This window comes from Oncorhynchus mykiss, chromosome 20 (assembly GCF_013265735.2).
Source record: "Oncorhynchus mykiss isolate Arlee chromosome 20, USDA_OmykA_1.1, whole genome shotgun sequence".
NCBI classification, from domain to species: domain Eukaryota; kingdom Metazoa; phylum Chordata; class Actinopteri; order Salmoniformes; family Salmonidae; genus Oncorhynchus; species Oncorhynchus mykiss.
The window spans coordinates 39555464-39580694 of NC_048584.1; the positions used below are offsets into that span (position 1 = coordinate 39555464).

Genomic DNA, 25231 nt, shown 5'->3' on the forward strand with positions numbered 1-25231 from the left:
TCAAAGATAATTCGTAAAAATCCAAATAACTTCACAGATCTTCATTGTAAAAGGTTTAAACACTGTTTCCCATGCTTGTTCAATGAACCATAAACAATTAATGAACATGCACCTGTGGAACGGTCGTTAAGACACTAACAGCTTACAGACTGTAGGCAATTAAGGTCACTAAAGAGTCCTTTCTACTGAATCTAAAAAACACCAAAAGAACGATGCCCAGGGTCCCTGCTCATCTGCGTTAACGTGCCTTAGGAATGCTGCAAGGAGGCATGAGGATTGCAGATGTGGCCAGGGCAAGAAATTACATAAATGTCCGTACTGAGAGATGCCTAGGAAAGCACTACAGGGAGACCGGACGGACAGCTGATCGTCCTCGCAGTGGCAGACCACGTGTAGCAACACCTGCACAGGATCGGTACATCCGAATATCACACCTGCGGGACAGGTACAGGATGGCAACAACAACTGCCCGAGTTACACCAGGAACGCACAATCCCTCCATAAGTGCTCAGACTGTCTGCAATAGGCTGAGAGAGGCTGGACTGAAGGCTTGTAGGCCTGATGTAAGGCAGGTCATCACCGGCAACAACGTCGCCTATGGGCACAAACCCACTGTCGCTGGACCAGACAGGACTGGCAAAAAGTGCTCTTCACTGACGAGTCGCGGTTTTGTCTCACCAAGGGGGATGGTCGGATTTGCGTTTATCGTCGAAGGAAAGAGCATTACACCGAGGCCTGTACCCTGGAGCGGGATCGATTTGGAGGTGGAGGGTCCGTCATGGTCTGGGGCGGTGTGTCACAGCATCATCGGACTGAGCTTGTTGTCATTGCAAGCGATCTCAATGCTGTGCGTTACAGGGAAGACATCCTCCTCCCTCATGTGGTACCCTTCCTGCAGGCTCATCCTGACATGACCCTCCAGCATGACAATGCCACCAGCCATACTGCTCGTTCTGTGTGTGATTTCCTGCATGACAGGAATGTCAGTGTTCTGCCATGGCCAGTGAATAGCCCGCATCTCAATCCCATTGAGCACGTCTGGGCCCTGTTGGATCGGCGGGTGAGGGCTAGGGCCAATCCCACCAGAAATGTCTGGGAACTTGCATGTGCCTTGGTGGAAGAGTGGGGTAACATCTCACAGCAAGAACTGGCAAATCTGGTGTAGTCCATGAGGAAGAGATGCACTGCAGTACTTAATGCAGCTGGTGGCCACACCAGATACTGACTGTTACTTTTGATTTTGACCCCCCCTTTGTTCAGGGACATATTCCATTTCTGTTAGTCACATGTCTGTGGAACTTGTTCAGTTAATTTCTCAGTTGTTGAATCTTATGTTCATACAAATATTTACACATGTTAAGTTTGCTGAAAATAAACACAGTTGACAGTGAGATGACGTTTTTTTGTTGCTGAGTTTATTTGATTTTGCCGTTTGTTCTTTGTTAAAGAGCCAAAAAGAGTGGTTTACCCATACATCTCCATCTCTTCGTGTTGTTTGTTTAGTGTTTTCCAATTTCTCCAGAAGTGATTAGATTCTATGGATTCTTCAATTACATTGAGCTGATTTCTGACGTGCTGTTCCTTCTTTTTCTGTAGTGTATTTCTGTATTGTTTCAGTGATTCACCTTAGTGAAGGCGTAGACTCAGGTTTTCCCGGTCTCTATGTTTTTGGTTGGACAGGTTTCTCAATTTCTTTTAGATTTTTGCATCTTCATTAAACCATTTTGTCATTGTTGTTAATTTTCTTTTTATAATTTTAGATGTTTAGATTTGATAGGGAAGCTGAGAGGTCAAATATACTGTTAAGATTTTCTACTGCCAAGTTTACACCTTCACTATTACAGTGGAATGTTTTCCAGGGAGTTGTCTAAAATGGATTTAATTTGTTTTTGGCTAATTGTTTTTTGGTAGGTTTCCAAACTACATTCCTTCCCTCTATAGCATTTCTTAATATGATTCAGTTCCTTTGGCTTTGATGCCTCATGATTGAGTATTGCTCTGTTCAAGTAGAGTGTGATTTTGCTGTGATCTGATAGGGGTGTCAGTGGGCTGACTGTGAACACTCTGAGAGAGACTGGGTTGAGGTCAGTGATAAAGTAGTCTACAGTACTACTGCCAAGAGATGAGTTATAGGTGTACCTACTGCAGGAGTCCCTTCGAAGCCTACCATTGACTATGTACTGTACATACCCAGTGTCCGACAGAGCTGCAGGAGTCCCCTCTAAGCCTACCATTGACTATGTACTGTACATACCCAGCGTGCGATAGAGCTGCAGGAGTTGTGACCCGTTTTTGTTGGTTATGTTGTCATAGTTGTGCCTAGGGGGGCATATGGGGGAGGGAATGCTATCACCTCCAGGCAGTTGTTTGTCCCCCTGTGTGCTGAGGTTGTCAGGTTCTTGTCCGGTTCTGGCATTTAGGTCACCACAGACTAGTACATGTCCCTGGTTCTGGAAATGATTGATTTCCCCCTCCAGGATAGATAAGCTTTCTTCATTAAAGTATGGGAATTCTAGTGGAGGGATATAGGTAGCACACAGGAGGACATTTTTCTTCTCTGTTAAGATAATTTCCTTTTGAAATTCCAGCCAAATGTTCCTGTTTTGATTCATTTAATGGAGAGAGTTAGGTCTGCTCTATACCAAATTAGCATGCCCCCTGAGTCCCTTCCCTGTTTCACACCTGGTAGTTTGGTGGATGGGACTACCAGCTCTCTGTAACCTAGAGGACAACCAGTGGATCCATCTCCTCTATACCACCCACCTGGTAGTGTGGTGGATGGGACTACCAGCTCTCTGTAACCTAGAGGGCAACCAGTGGGTCCATCTCCTCTATATCATGTTTCTTGTAGGATGACAATGTCTGTATTTCCAATTTCTTTGAAGTCCAGGTTCCTGCTCTTTAGGCCGAAGGCAGATGACCTCAGGTCTTGAATATTCTAGAAGGCTTTGTATTCCATAAAGTGTCCAATGTTGTTGGTCTTGTGGTTTGGCCTCAGGCCAGTAAGTGTGAGCAGAGCCTGCTGAGCATCTGGTACATTCCATTGGCTTGGACTAGTGTAAGAGTGGGGGTTGGGCCTTTTTGCCTGCTCACGGCCTGGGCGTTTGTGTGACTTCCATGTTGAGGCCCTCTTTGCGGGGGTGGGGTGCATGGGGTGGGCAGGAGGAGCATACGTCTGATCTGAGGTGGCCTAAATGGGGGGTGGGGATGGTTGACTTGGGTGGGTACCCACTGTATGGTAGTAGGGTGGAAGTCTTTTTCGTGGTAGCAGGGTGGACATAACCACTTGTGCATTGGGAAAAGTAGAAGAAGCTTTTTCAATCACTCACTTCAGTGCTGTGGCCACCCTTTCCTGCTGTATTCTCAGGTCGTTGGTGCCTGTGTGTATTATTATGTGACTGGGTGACCCTAGTTGGTCCTCAGACAGAAGGTCTGGGTGTTTGGACACCAGAGTTTAGACACACTGTGTTTGGGAAAAAGTGTTTTTTTCTTCTATATATTTCCCATTTGAGCTGGCTTCTCTGCGGGGGTGGCCACCTCTCTAGTGGGTTGTTCTCTGTCACGCCATCCCCCTCAACATCTCCTCCAGCAGTCTGATCCTCTCCTCTAGTGCTCTGTTCTTCTCCTGCTCTTACTTTTTATATTGTTGAAGTTGTCTCACCACATTCCAGAGTGCAGATATGTCTCTCTCCGGGTCTGGTTAAGGGGGTGTTGTTGTGCTGGACTGTTGTCTGGGTCTGTGCTGACTGCAGAGTAATCACCTGCTGTTCCAGCTCCACCTGCCTTACCTCCAGCTGGGTAAATGTATCCTTCATTTCAATGAGGGGGTAGTACTCCGTGGTGGGAGGTTGACTTTCCGCTTGGGGTTGCTCATCTGTGGGGTTATATAATGAAGAGATCTGGGGTGGGGGTATCTTTCTCAAGGGAGAGCTTCTCCTGCTGGACTATAATTCTTTGATTAGGTGAAAGTCCAGCTGAAACTGTTTGGGTTTGCCCTGTACTATTACTGTTCCAGACTTATAGAGATTTGTATTAGTGGACTCAGAATCCTCGTTGTCTAGTATATGAGTTTCCACCCCTCGTTAACCTCTCTGGTATATGTGGGACGGTAGCGTCCCACTTGGCCAAAAGCCAGAGAAAATGCAGAGCGCCAAATTCAAATAAATTCGTATAAAAATCTAACTTTCATGAAATCACACATGTAAGATACCAAATTAAAGCTACACGTGTTGGGAATCCATCCAACATGTCAGACTTCAAAAAGGCTTTTCGGCAAAAGCAAACGATGCTATTATCTGAGGATAGCACCTCCGTAAACAAAAGAGAGAACATTTTTCAACCCTGCAGGCGTGACACAAAACGCAGAAATAAAAATATAAATCATGCCTTACCTTTGACGAGCTTCTTCTGTTGGCACTCCAATATGTCCCATGAACATCACAAATGGTCCTTTTGTTCGATTAATTCCGTCCATATATATCCAAAATGTTGATCCATAAAAACACCGGTTCCAACTTGCGCAACGTGACTACAAAATATCTCAAAAGTTACCTGTAAACTTTGCCAAAACATTTCAAACTACTTTTGTAATACAACTTTAGGCATTTTTTAAAGTAAATAATCAATAAAATTGAAGACGGGATGATCTGTGTTCAATACAGGAAGAAAACAAACTGACTCTAGCTTTCTAGTCACGTGCCTCTCAAACAGTACACATGAAGTGACCATCGTTTCAAACAGGGCTACTTCTTCATTACACAAAGGAAAAACCTCAACCAATTTCTAAAGACTGGTGACATCCAGTGGAAGCGGTAGGAACTGCAAGCAAGTCCCTTAGAAATCTGGATTCCCAATGAAAACGCATTGAAAAGAGTATCCTCAAAAAAACATCTGAATGGTTTGTCCTCAGGGTTTTGCCTGCTACATAAGTTATGTTATACTCACAGACATGGTTCAAACAGTTTTAGAAACTTCAGAGTTTTTTCTATCCAAATCTACTAATAATATGCATATCTTATCTTCTGGGGATGAGTCGCAGGTAGTTGAATTTGGGCATGCTTTTCATCCAAAATTCCAAATGCTGCCCCCTATCCTAGAGAAGTTAACACCCCCTCTCTTAACCTCTGGGATTTTCGGGAAGATAGCGTCCCACCTCAACAACAGCCAGTGAAAGTGCAGGGCGCCAAATTCAAAACAACAGAAAACCCTTAATTAAGATTCCTCAAACATACAAGTATTTCACACCATTTTAAAGATAAACTTGTTGTAATTCCAGCCACAGTGTCCGATTTCAAAAAGGCTTTACAACTAAAGCACACTAAAGGATTATGTTAGGTCAGTACCTAGTCACAGAAAAACACAGCCATTTTTCCAGCCAAAGAGAGGAGTCACAAAAAGCAGAAATGGAGATAAAATCAATGACTAAACTTTGATGATCTTCATCAGATGACACTCATAGGACTTTGTTACACAATACATGTATGTTTTGTTCGATACAGTTCATATTTATATCCAAAAATCTCAGTTTACATTGGCGCGTTACGTTCAGTAGTTCCAAAACATCCGGTGATTTTGCAGAGAGCCACATCAATTTACAGAAATAGTCATAATAAGCATTGCTAAAAGATACAAGTGTTATGCATGGAATTTTAGATCCACTTCTCCTTAATGCAACCGCTGTGTCAGATTTCAAAAAAGCTTTACATTGTGGATTCAACAAAGTCAGAAATAGCATTATAAATATTCACTTACCTTTGATCTTCATCAGAATGCACTCCCAGGAATCCCAGTTCCACAATAAATGTTTGATTTGTTCGATAATGTCCATTTATGTTCAAATTCCTCCTTTTTTCGCGCGTTTAGCCCAGTAATCCAAATTCATTAGATGCGAGCAGACGTAAAGTCAAAAAGTTCCGTTACAGTCCGTAGAAACATGTCAAACGATGTATAGAATCAATCTTTAGGATGTTTTTATCATAAATCTTCAATAATGTTTCAACCGGAGAATTCCTTTGTCTGTAGAAATGCAATGGAACGCAGCTAACTCTCATGTGAGCGCGCGTGGTCAGCTCATGGCACACTGGCAGACCTCATTCAGCTCCCATTCCCCCCTCCTTCACAGTAGAAGCATCAATCAAGGTTCTAAAGACTGTTGACATCTAGTGGAAGCCTTAGGAAGTGCAATATGACCCAATAGACACTGTATATTTGATAGGCAATGAGTTGAAAAACTACAAACCTCAGATTTCCCACTTCCTGGTTGGATTTTTTTCTCAGGTTTTTGCCTGCCATATGCGTTCTGTTATACTCACAGACATCATTCAAACAGTTTTAGAAACTTCAGTGTTTTCTATACTACTAATATGCATATATTAGCAACTGGGCCTGAGTAGCAGGCAGTTTCCTCTGGGCACCTTTTTCATCCAAGCTACTAAATACTGCCCCCCAGTCCCAAAGAAGTTAAAGGGGTAATGTGCTAATATAGCACTGTGCCATGCCAGGGGATGGTTTGTATGAAAGATGAGGTTGCTGATGTTCCCATTTTTATACTAGTCAGCAAAAAGTGTCTCTTGATTTTCCATAAGGAGCTTCATTTTGTGATATTTTCTTGCCTTATCATTCTTTACATACACAGGGTACTGTATTTTAATTACCTCTGAACAGCGAGAGGCAGCTTCTAAGGCCTCTCCATTTGGTTGGAGTAGACTGTGCGACTCTCCTGCCATTGTTGGGCTAAAGGGCTTTGACACTCTCTCACTTGACACGTTAGTGCTAATTGAAGTTGTATCAAGCTTAGCAGCCTTCATTTAGCATTCGGTCATTATAAAGTAATGTAATGCGTTTTTCTTCTTGGCTTTTGGAAATAAAATATAGCTTCAGACTAAACTTACGTAGTTCCAGGTTGGATGGTGTTTTCAGATTTCTGTTGTTTTCCAGGGCATTTGCTGTATAGCGTTGGAATAAAAATCTTTGGTAGTTGTAAGCAATTCAGGTGATTCTGTAATTCCGTCCAAAATCAGTTTGTAGGTTTTGAGTTTTGATTTGGTGTGAAGGTTATGTTGTAGAGGGTAGCATCCTCTATATATTCCCTGACATCAAAAAGTTTAACTATAAATCTATATTTTTTTTAAGAACATGCTGAAAAATGCAGGAACTCATCTGATCATAACCTCTCTCTGTCTCATATATATATATATATATATATATATATATATATATATATATATATATATCTATATCTTTGTCTCTTTCTTTGTCTCATCGTAGTGAAGCAGACATGGCTTATTAGGAGTTAGCATACATATCAAATGATTCCCCAGTCCCAGGGGTGATGTATTATCTGTAGATTACAGTACAGGCCCTACAGCTATGGTGGAATGATTGAACATGTACTGAAGTGTAGGACGCTTGGCAGACAGACTAATATTCTCACAGTCGAATCGCTTTGCTCAAAAACATGCTGACATGGGCAGTGTCCCAAATGCTAGCCTATTCTCTCCACCGGTCAAAGTGTTGCACTGTAGAGGGAGTTGCCAGTTGGGACGCAGACTAGAAGTCTGTTTGGGTGGAGGTTTATTTCCTATGGATTTCCCTGCCTTGTGTTGATTTAATTGAATGTAGTTGGTTGTGAGGAGAGTTTCTCTCTTCCTCTCTCTCCATTCGTTGTAGGAAGTGAGTAGGAGTCTTTCTCTCTCCCTCTCTTTCTCCGTTCGTTTTAAGAAGTGAGTAGGAGTTTCTCTCTTCCTCTCTTTCTCTGTTCGTTGTAGGAAGTGAGTAGGAGTTTCTCTCTTCCTCTCTCTCCATTCGTTGTAGGAAGTGAGTAGGAGTTTCTCTCTTCCTCTCTTTCTCTGTTCGTTATAGGAAGTGAGTAGGAGTTTCTCTCTTCCTCTCTCTCCATTCGTTGTAAGAAGTGAGTAGGAGTTACTCTCTTCCTCTCTCTCCATTCGTTGTTGGAAGTGAGTAGGAGTTTCTCTCTTCCTCTCTCTCCATTCGTTGTAAGAAGTGAGTAGGAGTCTTTCTCTCTCCCTCTCTTTCTCCGTTCGTTGTAGGAAGTGAGTAGGAGTTTCTCTCTTCCTCTCTCTCCATTCGTTGTAAGAAGTGAGTAGGAGTCTTTCTCTCTCCCTCTCTTTCTCCGTTCGTTGTAGGAAGTGAGTAGGAGTTTCTCTCTTCCTCTCTCTCCATTCGTTGTAAGAAGTGAGTAGGAGTTTCTCTCTTCCCCTCTCTCTCCATTCGTTGTAGGAAGTGAGTAGGAGTTTCTCTCTTCTTCTCTCTCCATTCGTTGTAGGAAGTGAGTAGGAGTTTCTCTCTTCCTCCCTCTCTCCATTCGTTGTAGGAAGTGAGTAGGAGTTTCTCTCTTCCTCTCTCTCTCCATTCGTTGTAGGACGTGAGTAGGAGTGTTTCTCTCTCCCTCTTTCTCTGTTCATTGTAGAAAGTGAGTAGGGGTGTTTCTCTCTTTCTCTCTCTCTCCATTCGTTGTAAGAAGTGAGTAGGAGTTTCTCTCTTCCTCTCTCTCTCCGTTCGTTGTAAGAAGAGAGTAGGAGTGTTTATCTCTCTCTCTTTCTCCGTTCGTTGTAAGAAGTGAGTAGGAGTGTTTATCTCTCTCTTTCTCCGTTCGTTGTAAGAAGAGAGTAGGAGTGTCTTTCTCTCTCTCTCTCTCTCTCCGTTCGTTGTAAGAAGTGAGTAGGAGTGTCTCTCTCCCCCCCCCCTCTGTCGGCATTAAAAGGAAATGTTTCAAATGAATGTGTCCTGTGAATTGATGAAGCCTCATAACAGATTTTGTCTCTGACTCTGTTTCTCCCTCCCTCCCTCTGTGTGTGTGTGTGTGTGTGTGTGTGTGTGTGTGTGTCCAGGTACTTGGGTCTGTCGGGTCTGTCAGGTCTGCAGGCCCAAGGAAAATGGAAAGACATTTCTGCATATGAAAGCCGATCAGATCAAACGTCGATATGCAAAGCCAATCGGGAGGCCCAGAAATAAGCTCAAACAAAGAATGTAAGTTTATCATTATGATCTATTAGAGTATATATCTTTTTTTTACTTTGTTGTACCAAAAAATGATTTTTCAGAGTGTCTGTAAACAACCTTATTGGCTCGAGGAAATCAATAATATCGTAATATGTTGTTATTGAGTTATGTTGTTAGTACTTACATTCTCATAAAGTTTAGCTTTGTTTCTCCATATAGCTTTTATTAGTATCCTAACCCTATGTTATTTTGGTGTCTAGGTCTGTAAGCAGTGGTGCCGGCTCCGTGCTAGCCCGGGGAGGAAGGGGGTCACCTGGTAGGGGTCAAAAGCTTACCGTCTGTTCCACACCTTCATCTGGTCATGCAGCATCTGTGAAGAACGCCACAGACAGATTGGCTGTTGCTATAGCTGACCCCTGTTGGGCAGGTGACGCTGTCACCCCTCCTCCCCAATTCACCACCTCCTCCTCCACCCTCTCCACCACTCCCCCCCTCACGCCCACCTCGTCCTCCTCGTCCTCCTCCTCCACCCCAGCAGCTATACTCACCGTTAACAAGAAAACCAAAGGGCTTATCGACGGGCTTTCCAAATTCTTTACACCCTCGCCTGTCGGTCGTAGGTCGTCGCGAGCCGGCGAGATCTTAGACCCCTCAGCCTCGAAAGGGTCACAGTCTTGTTGTCCTGCTAGGAAAAAGCCTGTCCCTCCGCCAGAACTATGGAAACTAAGTCCATCTCCGTCAGTTGTTGTTGGCATGGCTGCAAAGCTAACCACCACCACCCTATCTCCCTGTACACTCCCCCTCTCTCCCACACCCACGTTGCCTGGACAGGGCTCCACCATTTCCCAGGTATTCTCCACCTCTGCTAACTCCCCCCAGAGTTCTTCCAGCCAGTATAGCGTCCCCTCCCTTACTATTTTGTCTGATCACAACCAGCTTAAGGGACTCTTTGACGGACTCTCCCATATCTATACCACTCAGGGACAGTCTCGGGAAAAGGGACTGCCTTGCTATGCACCACCTAAGCGCAGGCACCATAAGGCATCCAAAACGTGTCCTCTCATTCCCCATCCTTCCCAGCAGCACCTTGGAAAGAAAGAGAGAATAAAGAATCGGTTGCTTTTGTTGTCCCATCCATCTCCTAACGCCTCTTCCCATCCTGGGCACGGCCGGCCAAGGGGGCGCCCCTTTAAGTTGGTCAGTCATTTCAGACGTAACCCCTTTTTTAAAAAGCACAGAATGCTAGGCAGGCTAAGATGTAGAATGACCCCTCAGAAGGGACCCCAGGAAATGAACCCTCAGCAGGGAACCCAGGAAACACCAGGAAAGGGAGACATGACAGACGAAGGAAGAATTAAGACAGAGCACCATCATGGTAAGAAAAGGCTTGAACGCTCTGACCGAAACTACCTGCGTCTACTGCCATCTTTATTTTTATTTATTTTTTTAACCCTAAGGCTTGTCACAAATTGCCTGGCTATTTATACAAATGTATACTACTGTGTGAGCTAGCTAATGTTTTATTTTGAAGAGTGAACAAGCACATTGTGGCTTTACCTAATTTATTAAATAACATTTTAACAAGTTTCTACTACTAATCTTTTCTTTTTACAACCTACTTTTAATTCATTAATTTCAATTTGTTTAACCTGTTTAATTGCGTGTTTTTTTACTTTAATGGCTGAATAATAGTCTAGCAACGCGGCTTCAGTTCCATCTCTCTGTCGCCGGCTTCTTTGTTATAGTAGGTCATCATATTAGTGCATGACCTAAACCCTAAACCCTCAAACTGCTTCCTCTGTCCTCGACCTAAACCCTAAACCCTCATACTGCCTCCTCTGTCCTCATGTCCTCGACCTAAACCCTAAACCCTCAAACTGCTTCCTCTGTCCTCGACCTAAACCCTAAACCCTCATACTGCTTCCTCTGTCCTTGACCTAAACCCTAAACCCTCATACTGCTTCCTCTGTCCTCGACCTAAACCCTAAACCCTCATACTGCTTCCTCTGTCCTCAACCTAAACCCTAAACCCTCATACTGCCTCCTCTGTCCTCCTGTCCTTGATCTAAACCCTAAACCCTCATACTGCCTCCTCTGTCCTCGACCTAAACCCTAAACCCTCATACTGCTTCCTCTGTCCTCGACCTAAACCCTAAACCCTCATACTGCTTCCTCTGTCCTTGACCTAAACCCTAAACCCTCATACTGCTTCCTCTGTCCTCGACCTAAACCCTCATACTGCCTCCTCTGTCCTCGACCTAAACCCTAAACCCTAAACCCTCATACTGCTTCCTCTGTCCTCAACCTAAACCCTAAACCCTCATACTGCTCCCTCAGTCCTCTGTCCTCGACCTAAACCCTAAACCCTCATACTGCTTCCTCTGTCCTCGACCTAAACCCTAAACCCTCATACTGCTTCGTCTGTCCTTGACCTAAACCCTAAACCCTCATACTGCTTCCTCTGTCCTCGACCTAAACCCTCATACTGCCTCCTCTGTCCTCGACCTAAACCCTAAACCCTAAACCCTCATACTGCTTCCTCTGTCCTCAACCTAAACCCTAAACCCTAATACTGCTCCCTCAGTCCTCTGTCCTCGACCTAACCCCTAAACCCTCATACTGCTTCCTCTGTCCTCGACCTAAACCCTAAACCCTCAAACTGCTTCCTCTGTCCTCCTGTCCTCGACCTAAACCCTAAACCCTCATACTGCCTCCTCTGTCCTCCTGTCCTTGACCTAAACCCTCATACTGCCTCCTCTGTCCTCATGTCCTCGACCTAAACCCTAAACCCTCATACTGCTTCCTCTGTCCTCGACCTAAACCCTAAACCCTCATACTGCTTCCTCTGTCCTCGACCTAAACCCTAAACCCTCATACTGCTTCCTCTGTCCTTGACCTAAACCCTCATACTGCCTCCTCTGTCCTCCTGTCCTTGACCTAAACCCTCATACTGCTTCCTCTGTCCTCCTGTCCTCGACCTAAACCCTAAACCCTCATACTGCCTCCTCTGTCCTCGACCTAAACCCTAAACCCTCATACTGCTTCCTCTGTCCTCCTGTTCTTGACCTAAACCCTCATACTGCCTCCTCTGTCCTCGACCTAAACCCTAAACCCTCATACTGCTTTCTCTGTCCTCCTGTCCTTGACCTAAACCCTAAACCCTCATACTGCCTCCTCTGTCCTCGACCTAAACCCTAAACCCTCATACTGACCCTCATACTGCTCCCTCTTTCCTCGACCTAAACCCTAAACCCTCATACTGCTTCCTCTGTCCTCGACCTAAACCCTAAACCCTCATACTGCTTCCTCTGTCCTCCTGTTTCTACTACTGTCCTCCTGTTTCTACTACTAATCTTTTCTTTTTACAACCTACTTTTAATTCATTAATTTCAATTTGTTTAACCTGTTTAATTGCGTGTTTTTTTACTTTAATGGCTGAATAATAGTCTAGCAACGCGGCTTCAGTTCCATCTCTCTGTCGCCGGCTTCTTTGTTATAGTAGGTCATCATATTAGTGCATGACCTAAACCCTAAACCCTCAAACTGCTTCCTCTGTCCTCGACCTAAACCCTAAACCCTCATACTGCCTCCTCTGTCCTCATGTCCTCGACCTAAACCCTAAACCCTCAAACTGCTTCCTCTGTCCTCGACCTAAACCCTAAACCCTCATACTGCTTCCTCTGTCCTTGACCTAAACCCTAAACCCTCATACTGCTTCCTCTGTCCTCGACCTAAACCCTAAACCCTCATACTGCTTCCTCTGTCCTCAACCTAAACCCTAAACCCTCATACTGCCTCCTCTGTCCTCCTGTCCTTGATCTAAACCCTAAACCCTCATACTGCCTCCTCTGTCCTCGACCTAAACCCTAAACCCTCATACTGCTTCCTCTGTCCTCGACCTAAACCCTAAACCCTCATACTGCTTCCTCTGTCCTTGACCTAAACCCTAAACCCTCATACTGCTTCCTCTGTCCTCGACCTAAACCCTCATACTGCCTCCTCTGTCCTCGACCTAAACCCTAAACCCTAAACCCTCATACTTCTTCCTCTGTCCTCAACCTAAACCCTAAACCCTCATACTGCTCCCTCAGTCCTCTGTCCTCGACCTAAACCCTAAACCCTCATACTGCTTCCTCTGTCCTCGACCTAAACCCTAAACCCTCATACTGCTTCGTCTGTCCTTGACCTAAACCCTAAACCCTCATACTGCTTCCTCTGTCCTCGACCTAAACCCTCATACTGCCTCCTCTGTCCTCGACCTAAACCCTAAACCCTAAACCCTCATACTGCTTCCTCTGTCCTCAACCTAAACCCTAAACCCTAATACTGCTCCCTCAGTCCTCTGTCCTCGACCTAACCCCTAAACCCTCATACTGCTTCCTCTGTCCTCGACCTAAACCCTAAACCCTCAAACTGCTTCCTCTGTCCTCCTGTCCTCGACCTAAACCCTAAACCCTCATACTGCCTCCTCTGTCCTCCTGTCCTTGACCTAAACCCTCATACTGCCTCCTCTGTCCTCATGTCCTCGACCTAAACCCTAAACCCTCATACTGCTTCCTCTGTCCTCGACCTAAACCCTAAACCCTCATACTGCTTCCTCTGTCCTCGACCTAAACCCTAAACCCTCATACTGCTTCCTCTGTCCTTGACCTAAACCCTCATACTGCCTCCTCTGTCCTCCTGTCCTTGACCTAAACCCTCATACTGCTTCCTCTGTCCTCCTGTCCTCGACCTAAACCCTAAACCCTCATACTGCCTCCTCTGTCCTCGACCTAAACCCTAAACCCTCATACTGCTTCCTCTGTCCTCCTGTTCTTGACCTAAACCCTCATACTGCCTCCTCTGTCCTCGACCTAAACCCTAAACCCTCATACTGCTTTCTCTGTCCTCCTGTCCTTGACCTAAACCCTAAACCCTCATACTGCCTCCTCTGTCCTCGACCTAAACCCTAAACCCTCATACTGACCCTCATACTGCTCCCTCTTTCCTCGACCTAAACCCTAAACCCTCATACTGCTTCCTCTGTCCTCCTGTTCTTGACCTAATCCCTAAACCCTCATACTGCCTCCTCTGTCCTTGACCTAAACCCTCATACTGCCTCCTCTGTCCTCCTGTCCTTGACCTAAACCCTCATACTGCTTCCTCTGTCCTCCTGTCCTCGACCTAAACCCTAAACCCTCATACTGCCTCCTCTGTCCTCGACCTAAACCCTAAACCCTCATACTGCTTCCTCTGTCCTCCTGTTCTTGACCTAAACCCTCATACTGCCTCCTCTGTCCTCGACCTAAACCCTAAACCCTAAACCCTCATACTGCTTTCTCTGTCCTCCTGTCCTTGACCTAAACCCTAAACCCTCATACTGCCTCCTCTGTCCTCGACCTAAACCCTAAACCCTCATACTGACCCTCATACTGCTCCCTCTTTCCTCGACCTAAACCCTAAACCCTCATACTGCTTCCTCTGTCCTCGACCTAAACCCTAAACCCTCATACTGCTTCCTCTGTCCTCCTGTTCTTGACCTAATCCCTAAACCCTCATACTGCCTCCTCTGTCCTCGACCTAAACCCTAAACCCTCATACTGACCCTCATACTGCTCCCTCTTTCCTCGACCTAAACCCTAAACCCTCATACTGCTTCCTCTGTCCTCGACCTAAACCCTAAACCCTCATACTGCCTCCTCTGTCCTCGACCTAAACCCTAAACCCTCATACTGCTCCCTCTGTCCTCCTGTTCTTGACCCTCTGCCGTAGTGCACTGCCTTCGCCCACAGTGATCTTCACCTGGTAGTAACTGTAGTGTAGTGTAGTGTGGTTGCATTATTAGCACCCCTTCCACCCACCACTACCACCAGTGGCACTGTCAACATTCACCCTCACCTCCAACAGTCGTTAGACTGACACATAAACCCTAGTGATAGACATTCACCTACCATTGATGATACACACTTGACATGATGATTACGACTATTGATCAACTATTGATGGTGTCATAGGTCCGGTTTAGCTTAGTCCTAGACTAAGAAGCACGTCCAATTTTAGATTCTCAATTGAGCTTTTTAGTCCAGGGCTTAATCTGTGTCTGGGAAACCGGACCTAAAGGGCTAAGATCCAGTTGTTGTTTTTTTTTTTAAGATATGGATTGGATTTGAAGGGGTTGTTAACAGATTTGGGACCAAGTCACTGTTATTGAAGTCACAAGGTCTGAGTCTGGAGTCAAGTCCAAAGTAGAACGGAACGAGTCTGGAGTCGAGTCCAAAGTAGAACGGAACGAGTCTGTAGTCGAGTCCAAGTCGTGCATTCTAAGAGCGAGTCGCGACTCAAGTTTTTTTTTTTCCAAGTTGAGTCTCAAGTAAAGTAAAAAAAAAAAAGCATCTACACATGCAATGACTGGTTCAACTACAAATCTTTGTCTATGTATTGAAGCTACCAGACGGCCCTTTTCATTATTTTGTCTACAACACATTTTGATGATAGGGACCTTGTAACAGTATTTTTATAACATTTTTGGGGTTATTTTTACCTCATTTTGATATTGTCTCATCACTGTAACTCCCCAACGGCTCAGGAGGCGAAGGTTGGGTCTTGGGTCCTCCGAAACATGACACACCAAACCGCGCTTCTTAACACCCACCCGCTTAACCCGGAAGCCAGCCACACCAATGTGTCGGAGCAAATGATCATTCAACTGACGACCGAGGTCAGCCTGCAGGCGCCCGGCCCGCCACAAGGAGACGCTAGAAAACGATGAGCCAAGTAAAGCCCCCTTGGCCAATCCCTCCCCTAACCCGGATGACGCTGGGCCAATTGTGCGCCACCCTATGGGACTCCCGATCACGGCCAGTTGTGACACAGCCTGGGAACGAACCTGGGTCTGTAGTGACTCCTTAAACCGCTGCGCCACTCAGGAGGCCCAACTTGTAAGAGTCTTAAAGGCATGCTTCTGAATTTTGGCAACGAGGCCCTTTATCTACTTTCCCAGAGTCAGATGAGTAAGGGAATACTATATTTATGCCTCTGTCCTGTATAAAGGAAGATGGTGGTAGTTTCGCGAGCCAATGCTAATTAGCGTTAGCACAATGACTGTAAGTCAATGGGTAGCTACTAGCATGCCCATTGCGAAAATCCCATAGTATCCCTTTAAGGGCCTGAAATCAGCAGAAGGCAAGGCAGGTTGATGTGCTCAATGTAGATTTAGTTACAGGCCTTGTTGATCCAATGATGAAAGTGCAATAGCATCAACATATGCAAAATAACATATGCATCAGCAAAAATCTCTGAAGCTTGAGATTCACATCTCCCTCACTAGCTTTAAGCACCAGCTGTCAGAGCAGCTCACAGATCACTGCACCTGTACATAGCCCATCTGTAAATAGCCCATCCAACTACCTCATCACCATACTGTTATTTATTTTGCTCCTTTGCACCCCAGTATCTCTACTTGCACGTTCATCTTCTGCACATCTACCATTCCAGTGTTTAATTGCTGTATTGTAATTACCTCGCCACCATGGCCTATTTATTGCCTAACCTCCCTTATCCTACCTCATTTGCACACACTGTATATAGACTCTTTCTATTGTATTATTGACTGTATGTTTGTCTATTCCATGTGTAACTCTGTTGTTGTTGTTTGTGTCGAACTGCTTTGCTTTATCTTGGCCAGGTCGCAGTTGTAAATGAGAACTTGTTCTCAACTGGCCTACCTGGTTAAATAAAGGTGAAATAAATAAAATAAAATACACAAGTAGATTTACCAAATATACATGGGCAATAGCCCAAAAGAAATAGCCTCTGTATCAGGTTTAACCTGTCATAACTGAACGGACACAGGTGGAGGGCCAAACTGTACTGCCTAGTTCCCCTTGAGGAACCAAAAGGAGTCTGACAGGAGCTCAACAGGTACATGTAAGCACTTGGCCCTTCCCAGGACAATACAGTTACCCAATTGGCAATTACAAAACCAATTTTACATTCTTCTTGATCAGACTTAATGATTATTAATGATATTTCATCACCATTCATACATGGAACAAACATTTAATCTTATTCAACATACTGACTCCAACGCGTGGAGCACAGGGCACTTACACGGAACCCAAACCGACTGAGCGCGTGTGCCACCGTGCATAAATTAATTTTGTCCCCCCCCCCCACACCAAGCACGATCACGACACGCAGGTTAAAATATCAAAACAAACTGAACCAATTATATTAATTTGGGAACAGGTCGAAAAGCATTAAACATTTATGGCAATTTAGCTTGTTAGCTTGCACTTGCTAGCTAATTTGTCCTATTTAGCTACCTTGCTGTTGCTAGCTAGTTTGTCCTGGGATATAAACATTGAGTTGTTATTTTACCTGAAATGCACAAGGTTCTCTACTCCGCCAATTAATCCACACATTCCTTCCAGGCTTTTTCTTCTCTTGACTTTATATTGCGATTGGCAACTTTTCATGAATTAGGTGCATTACCGCCACTGCCCTCGTTAGTCTTTCAGTCACCCACGTGGGTATAACCAATGAGGAGATGGCACGTGGGTACCTGCTTCTATAAACCAATGAGGAGATGGGAGAGGCAGGACTTGCAACGCGATCTGCGTCCGAAATAGAACTGATTTCTATTTTTTTTTTATTTTTTTTTATTTATTTATTTATTTTATTTTTTTATATAAATATAAATCCCTTGACAACGCAGACGCTTGTTGCCGCGCGCGAGCAGTTTGGGTGCAATAATTGAATAACACAGATTTCTAAATGTATTTTGCGTGCGCGAGCGGTGTAGTCAGCCCGTTTAGCGTAGTCCTATGCCCACTGAGGCGTTACCGCTTCCGTTACACACGACCAGAATGACAGACGACACAAACACACGGACAAAACATGGGAAATACGAACACGGGAAACTTTTTGTTGAATGAACAGAACTTCTACCTCAACAAACAATGAACATCACGCCCACCCAGAGCGTAAGAAATTGTCAATGAAAATGTATGGTATTAAACGTAAAATAATCAAACCTACGGTGATGAAACACTAGCAATTATTAGATAAACTATAGATTTCCCCCACGTGGCCTTTAAAAGTGCAAAAGCACCAGCAAACATTTCAACCAAAGAACAAAGTTGCACCAATGGCGGGAGTTTGGAGAAACGCGCCTATGACGCCTCTTCACCACGAAAAATAATAATCATTTAAACAAGAAAATAAAAATACAAGCTTCATAAATAAATTATACATTTCAAGGATTTTTAACATGCCAAAAGACCAGAAGGCTAGTAAATGTTAGTAATTGTTGTTTGAAGCCCCATTGCTAGTGAGCAAAGTAATAGTTCATATTCTTAATCACCAATTTTTTGGGGAGCTGCATATTTATTTATAATGTCAATCCTCTCTCCCTACAATGTGATGTTTTTACGCTGCACCCGATCCCATAGCTGGACAGCAAATCAGCAATCTCTGCTCGCTCATCCGACCTGTGTTGAGTGACAGTTTGCTGGTCCAATCAGTGGACCAGACTGCGTTTTCAGTAGCCAATCTGTTTCGTTTTTTTTTTTTTTGCAAGGGTGACGCTGCCGCTACTGTCTCTGGCTGCATGGAGATCCACAAAATAAGTGAAAAAATGTTACAAAACCTGGCCCGATTTAATTTCAAGTTTCATGTCGAAGTTGAGTCTTGAGGCTCCAAGTCTCAAGTTATTTTATTTTCTGTCGCGTCTCAAGTCATAAAATGTGTGACTCGAGTCAGACTCGATTTCCAAGTCATGTGACTGGAGTCCACAACTCTGGTATAGAAGCAATAGTGTTTACATTTGAAAGCCATCTACATAATTTATAACTCATACTTAAGTCTCAAACTAATCTCTGTAATTATTGATTTGTTCATGTATAATTTCCACTTATTGTAACACATTCTGTTTTGTTGGTGTATAATACATAATTGTAAGTGTTTTTTGTTAATTTTTGCTAAATCTGCTTGCTTAGGTTTTCAACAGAATTGCTGTTTCATCGTATTCTCCACACTCTGCTGCTGTCACCGCATTGGCTTTTTAATTCATGGTCATTTGTCTCAAATAACACCCAAATATTCCCTATACAATACTTCAGATCAGAGCCCTATGGGCCGTGGTCTAAAGTAGTGCACTGTATAGGGAATAGAGGGCCATTTGGGATGCAGACTTGGTGGGATAACTAAGCACATGAAAGCGGTTACGTAATTAGTGATTTAGTTTCAGATCATTACATTAGGGATTTTCATACGCACATCCAGAGATGAGATAGATATACATTATGTCGCATACATACATGATATATACATTATGTTATATACATCATGATATATACAGTTGAAGTCGGAAGTTTACATACACTTAGATTGGAGTCATTAAAACCCATTTTTCAACCACTCCACAAATTTCTTGTTAACAAACTCTAGTTTTGGACATCTACTTTGTGCATGACACAAGTCATTTTTCCAACAAATTGTTTACAGACAGATTATTTCACTTATAATTCACTGTATCACAATTCCAGTGGGTCAGAAGTTGACATACACTAAGTTGACTGTACCTTTAAACAGCTTGGAAAATTCCAGAAATTATGTCATGGCTTTAGAAGCTTCTGATAGGCTAATCATTTGAGTCAATTGAAGGTGTACCTGTGGATGTATTTCAAGGCCTACCTTCAAACTCAGTGCCTCTTTGCTTGACATCATGGGAAAATCAAAAGAAATCAGCCAAAACTTCAGAAAAGTAATTGCAGACCTCCACAAGTCTGGTTCATCCTTGGGAGCAATTTCCAAACGCCTGAAGGTACCACGTTCATCTGCACAAACAATAGTACGCAAGTATAAACACCATGGGACCACGCAGCCGTCATACCGCTCAGGAAGGAGACACGTTCTGTCACCTAGAGATGAACGTACTTTGGTGCGAAAAGTGCAAATCAATCCCAGAACAACAGAAAATGACCTTGTGAAGATGCTGGAGGAAACGTACAAAAGTATCTATATCCACAGTAAAACGAGTCCTATATTGACATAACCTGAAAGGCCGCTCAGCAAGGAAGAAGCCACTGCTCCAAAACCGCCATACAAAAGCCTACGGTTTGCACCCAACCTTGACGAATGGGGGTGGAAGCATCATGTTGTGGGGGTGCTTTGCTGCAGGAGGGACTGGTGCACTTCACAAAATAGATGGCATCATGAGAGAGGAAAATTATGTGGATATATTGAAGCAACATCTCAAGACATCAGTCAGGAAGTTAAGGCTTGGTCGCAAATGGGTCTTCCAAATGGCCAATGACCCCAAGCATACTTCCAAAGTTGTGGCAGAATGGCTTAATAAGGACAACAAAGTCAAGGTATTGGAGTGGCCATCACAAAGCCCCGACCTCAACCCTATAGAAAATGTGTGGGCAGAACTGAAAAAGTGTGTGCGAGCAAGGAGGCCTACAAACCTGACTCAGTTACACCAGCTCTGTCAGGAGGAATGGGCCAAAATTCACCCAACTTATTGTGGGAAGCTTGTTGAAGGCTACCCGAAATGCCTGACCCAAGTTAAACAATTTAAAGGCAATGCTACCAAATACTAATTGAGTGTATGGAAACCTCTGACCCACTGGGAATGTGATGAAATAAATAAAAGCTGAAATAAATAATTCTCTCCACTATTATTCTGACATTTCACATTCTTAAAACAAAGTGGTGATCCTAACTGACCTAAAACAGGGCATTTTTACTCAGATTAAATGTCAGGAATTGTGAAATCTGAGTTGAAACGTATTTGTCTAATGTATATGTAAACTTCCGACTATAACTGTACATGATAAATTCATTATGATATACATTATTATAGATACATTATTATAGATACATTATTTTAGATACATTATGATATATGCATTATTATATACATTATGGTATATACATTATGATATATGCATTATGATATATGCATTATGATATGTGCATTATGATATGTACATTATGCTATATACATTATGCTATATGCCTTACAAGCACATTAAAACCAAATGCATTTACTTGCGAATTGAGAGGCGCTACAGAACACACACTAACGCTACAGAACACACACTAACGCTACAGAACACACACTAACGCTACAGAACACACACTAACGCTACAGAACACACAACACACACTAACACTACAGAACACACACTAACAATACAGAACACACACTAACACTACAGAACACACACTAACACTACAGAACACACACTAACACTACAGAACACACACTAACGCTATAGAACACACACTAACGCTATAGAACACACACTAACACTACAGAACACACACTATCACTACAGAACACACACTATCACTACAGAACACACACTAACACTACAGAACACACACTATCACTACAGAACACACACTAACACTACAGAACACACACTAACACTACAGAACACACACTATCACTACAGAACACACACTAACACTACAGAACACACACTATCACTACAGAACACACACTAACACTACAGAACACACACTAACACTACAGAACACACACTATCACTACAGAACACACACTAACACTACAGAACACACACTATCACTACAGAACACACACTAACACTACAGAACACACACTATCGCTACAGAACACACACTAACGCTACAGAACACCCACTAACGCTACAGAACACCCACTAACGCTACAGAACACCCACTAACACTACAGAACACCCACTAACACTACAGAACACCCACTAACACTACAGAACACCCACTAACACTACAGAACACCCACTAACACTACAGAACACCCACTAACACTACAGAACACGCACTATCACTACAGAACACGCACTAACACTACAGAACACGCACTAACACTACAGAACACACACTAACACTACAGAACACACACTAACACTACAGAACACACACTAACGCTACAGAACACACACTAACACTACAGAACACACAACACACACTAACACTACAGAACACACACTATCACTACAGAACACCCACTAACACTACAGAACACCCACTAACACTACAGAACACACAACACGCACTATCACTACAGAACACACAACACACACTAACACTACAGAACACACACTATCACTACAGAACACCCACTAACACTACAGAACACCCACTAACACTACAGAACACACAACACGCACTATCACTACAGAACACACACTATCACTACAGAACACCCACTAACACTACAGAACACCCACTAACACTACAGAACACACACTAACACTACAGAACACACACTATCGCTACAGAACACACACTAACACTACAGAACACCCACTAACACTACAGAACACACACTAACACTACAGAACACACACTAACACTACAGAACACACACTAACACTACAGAACACACACTAACACTACAGAACACACACTAACACTACAGAACACACACTAACACTACAGAACACACACTAACACTACAGAACACACACTAACACTACAGAACACACACTAACACTACAGAACACACACTAACACTACAGAACACACACTAACGCTACAGAACACACACTAACGCTACAGAACACACACTAACACTACAGAACACACAACACACACTAACACTACAGAACACACACTATCACTACAGAACACCCACTAACACTACAGAACACCCACTAACACTACAGAACACACAACACGCACTATCACTACAGAACACACACTATCACTACAGAACACCCACTAACACTACAGAACACCCACTAACACTACAGAACACACACTAACACTACAGAACACACACTAACACTACAGAACACACACTATCGCTACAGAACACACACTAACACTACAGAACACACACTAACACTACAGAACACACACTAACACTACAGAACACACACTAACACTACAGAACACACACTAACACTACAGAACACACACTAACACTACAGAACACACACTAACACTACAGAACACACACTAACACTACAGAACACACACTAACACTACAGAACACACACTAACACTACAGAACACACACTAACACTACAGAACACACACTAACACTACAGAACACACACTAACACTACAGAACACACACTAACACTACAGAACACACACTAACACTACAGAACACCCACTAACACTACAGAACACACACTAACACTACAGAACACACACTAACACTACAGAACACACACTATCACTACAGAACACACACTAACGCTACAGAACACCCACTAACACTACAGAACACACAACACACACTATCACTACAGAACACACACTATCACTACAGAACACCCACTAACACTACAGAACACCCACTAACACTACAGAACACACACTATCGCTACAGAACACACACTAACACTACAGAACACACACTAACACTACAGAACACACACTAACACTACAGAACACACACTAACACTACAGAACACACACTAACACTACAGAACACACTAACACTACAGAACACACACTAACACTACAGAACACACACTAACACTACAGAACACACACTAACACTACAGAACACACACTAACACTACAGAACACACACTATCACTACAGAACACACACTATCACTACAGAACACATACACCGCTGATGTGAATCTAACAGGCTCTTTGGTTACTGTGACTAACAGGCTGTTTGGTTACTGTTACTAACAGGCTGTTTGGTTACTGTGACTAACAGGCTGTTTGGTTACTGTTACTAACAGGCTGTTTGGTTACTGTTACTAACAGGCTGTTTGGTTACTGTTACTAACAGGCTGTTTGGTTACTGTTACTAACAGGCTGTTTGGTTACTGTGACTAACAGGCTGTTTGGTTACTGTGACTAACAGGCTGTTTGGTTACTGTGACTAACAGGCTGTTTGGTTACTGTGACTAACAGGCTGTTTGGTTACTGTGACTAACAGGCTGTTTGGTTACTGTGACTAACAGGCTCTTTGGTTACTGTGACTGTAACAGGCTGTTTGGTTACTGACTGTAACAGGCTGTTTGGTTACTGACTGTAACAGGCTGTTTGGTTACTGACTGTAACAGGCTGTTTGGTTACTGTGACTAACAGGCTGTTTGGTTACTGTGACTAACAGGCTGTTTGGTTACTGTGACTGTAACAGGCTGTTTGGTTACTGTGACTGTAACAGGCTGTTTGGTTACTGTGACTAACAGGCTGTTTGGTTACTGTGACTAACAGGCTGTTTGGTTACTGTGACTAACAGGCTGTTTGGTTACTGTGACTAACAGGCTGTTTGGTTACTGTTACTAACAGGCTGTTTGGTTACTGTGACTAACAGGCTGTTTGGTTACTGTGACTAACAGGCTGTTTGGTTACTGTGACTAACAGGCTGTTTGGTTACTGTGACTAACATGCTCTTTGGTTACTGTGACTAACAGGCTCTTTGGTTACTGTGACTAACAGGCTCTTTGGTTACTGTGACTAACAGGCTCTTTGGTTACTGTGACTAACAGGCTCTTTGGTTACTGTGACTAACAGGCTGTTTGGTTACTGTGACTAACAGGCTGTTTGGTTACTGTGACTAACAGGCTGTTTGGTTACTGTGACTAACAGGCTGTTTGGTTACTGTGACTAACAGGCTGTTTGGTTACTGTTACTAACAGGCTGTTTGGTTACTGTGACTAACAGGCTGTTTGGTTACTGTTACTAACAGGCTGTTTGGTTACTGTGACTAACAGGCTGTTTGGTTACTGTGACTAACAGGCTGTTTGGTTACTGTGACTAACAGGCTGTTTGGTTACTGTGACTAACAGGCTGTTTGGTTACTGTGACTAACAGGCTGTTTGGTTACTGTGACTAACAGGCTGTTTGGTTACTGTGACTAACAGGCTGTTTGGTTACTGTGACTAACAGGCTGTTTGGTTACTGTGACTAACAGGCTGTTTGGTTACTGTGACTAACAGGCTGTTTGGTTACTGTGACTAACAGGCTGTTTGGTTACTGTGACTAACAGGCTGTTTGGTTACTGTGACTAACAGGCTGTTTGGTTACTGTGACTAACAGGCTGTTTGGTTACTGTTACTAACAGGCTGTTTGGTTACTGTGACTAACAGGCTGTTTGGTTACTGTTACTAACAGGCTGTTTGGTTACTGTGACTAACAGGCTCTTTGGTTACTGTGACTAACAGGCTCTTTGGTTACTGTGACTTTAACAGGCTCTTGGTTACTGTAACTGTAAAAGGTTGTTTGGTTACTGTGACTTTAACATGGTGGTTGGTTACTGTGACTGTAAAAGGTTGTTTGGTTACTGTGACTGTAAAAGG

The 25231-nt window shown here is 43.6% G+C and overlaps 1 protein-coding gene and 1 long non-coding RNA gene across 3 annotated transcripts in view; one reads left to right on the top strand and one right to left on the bottom strand.

The window, feature by feature from the left end:
- LOC110499546 (histone acetyltransferase KAT6B) overlaps nucleotides 1–25231 on the top strand; it is a 101842-nt gene that overhangs the window by 38925 nt on the left and 37686 nt on the right. For both annotated transcript variants that reach the window (XM_036956330.1, XM_036956331.1), the window contains exons 6-7: nucleotides 8850–8988; nucleotides 9222–10336. In XM_036956330.1, coding sequence (XP_036812225.1) covers nucleotides 8850–8988; nucleotides 9222–10336 — 1254 coding nt within the window. The remainder of the gene's footprint in view (nucleotides 1–8849; nucleotides 8989–9221; nucleotides 10337–25231) is intronic.
- On the bottom strand, nucleotides 13898–14579 carry LOC118942070. The gene is made up of 3 exons (XR_005038023.1): nucleotides 14481–14579; nucleotides 14213–14300; nucleotides 13898–13961 (listed from the first exon to the last, which is right to left on the bottom strand). It is a non-coding gene; the product is annotated as an uncharacterized LOC118942070 (long non-coding RNA).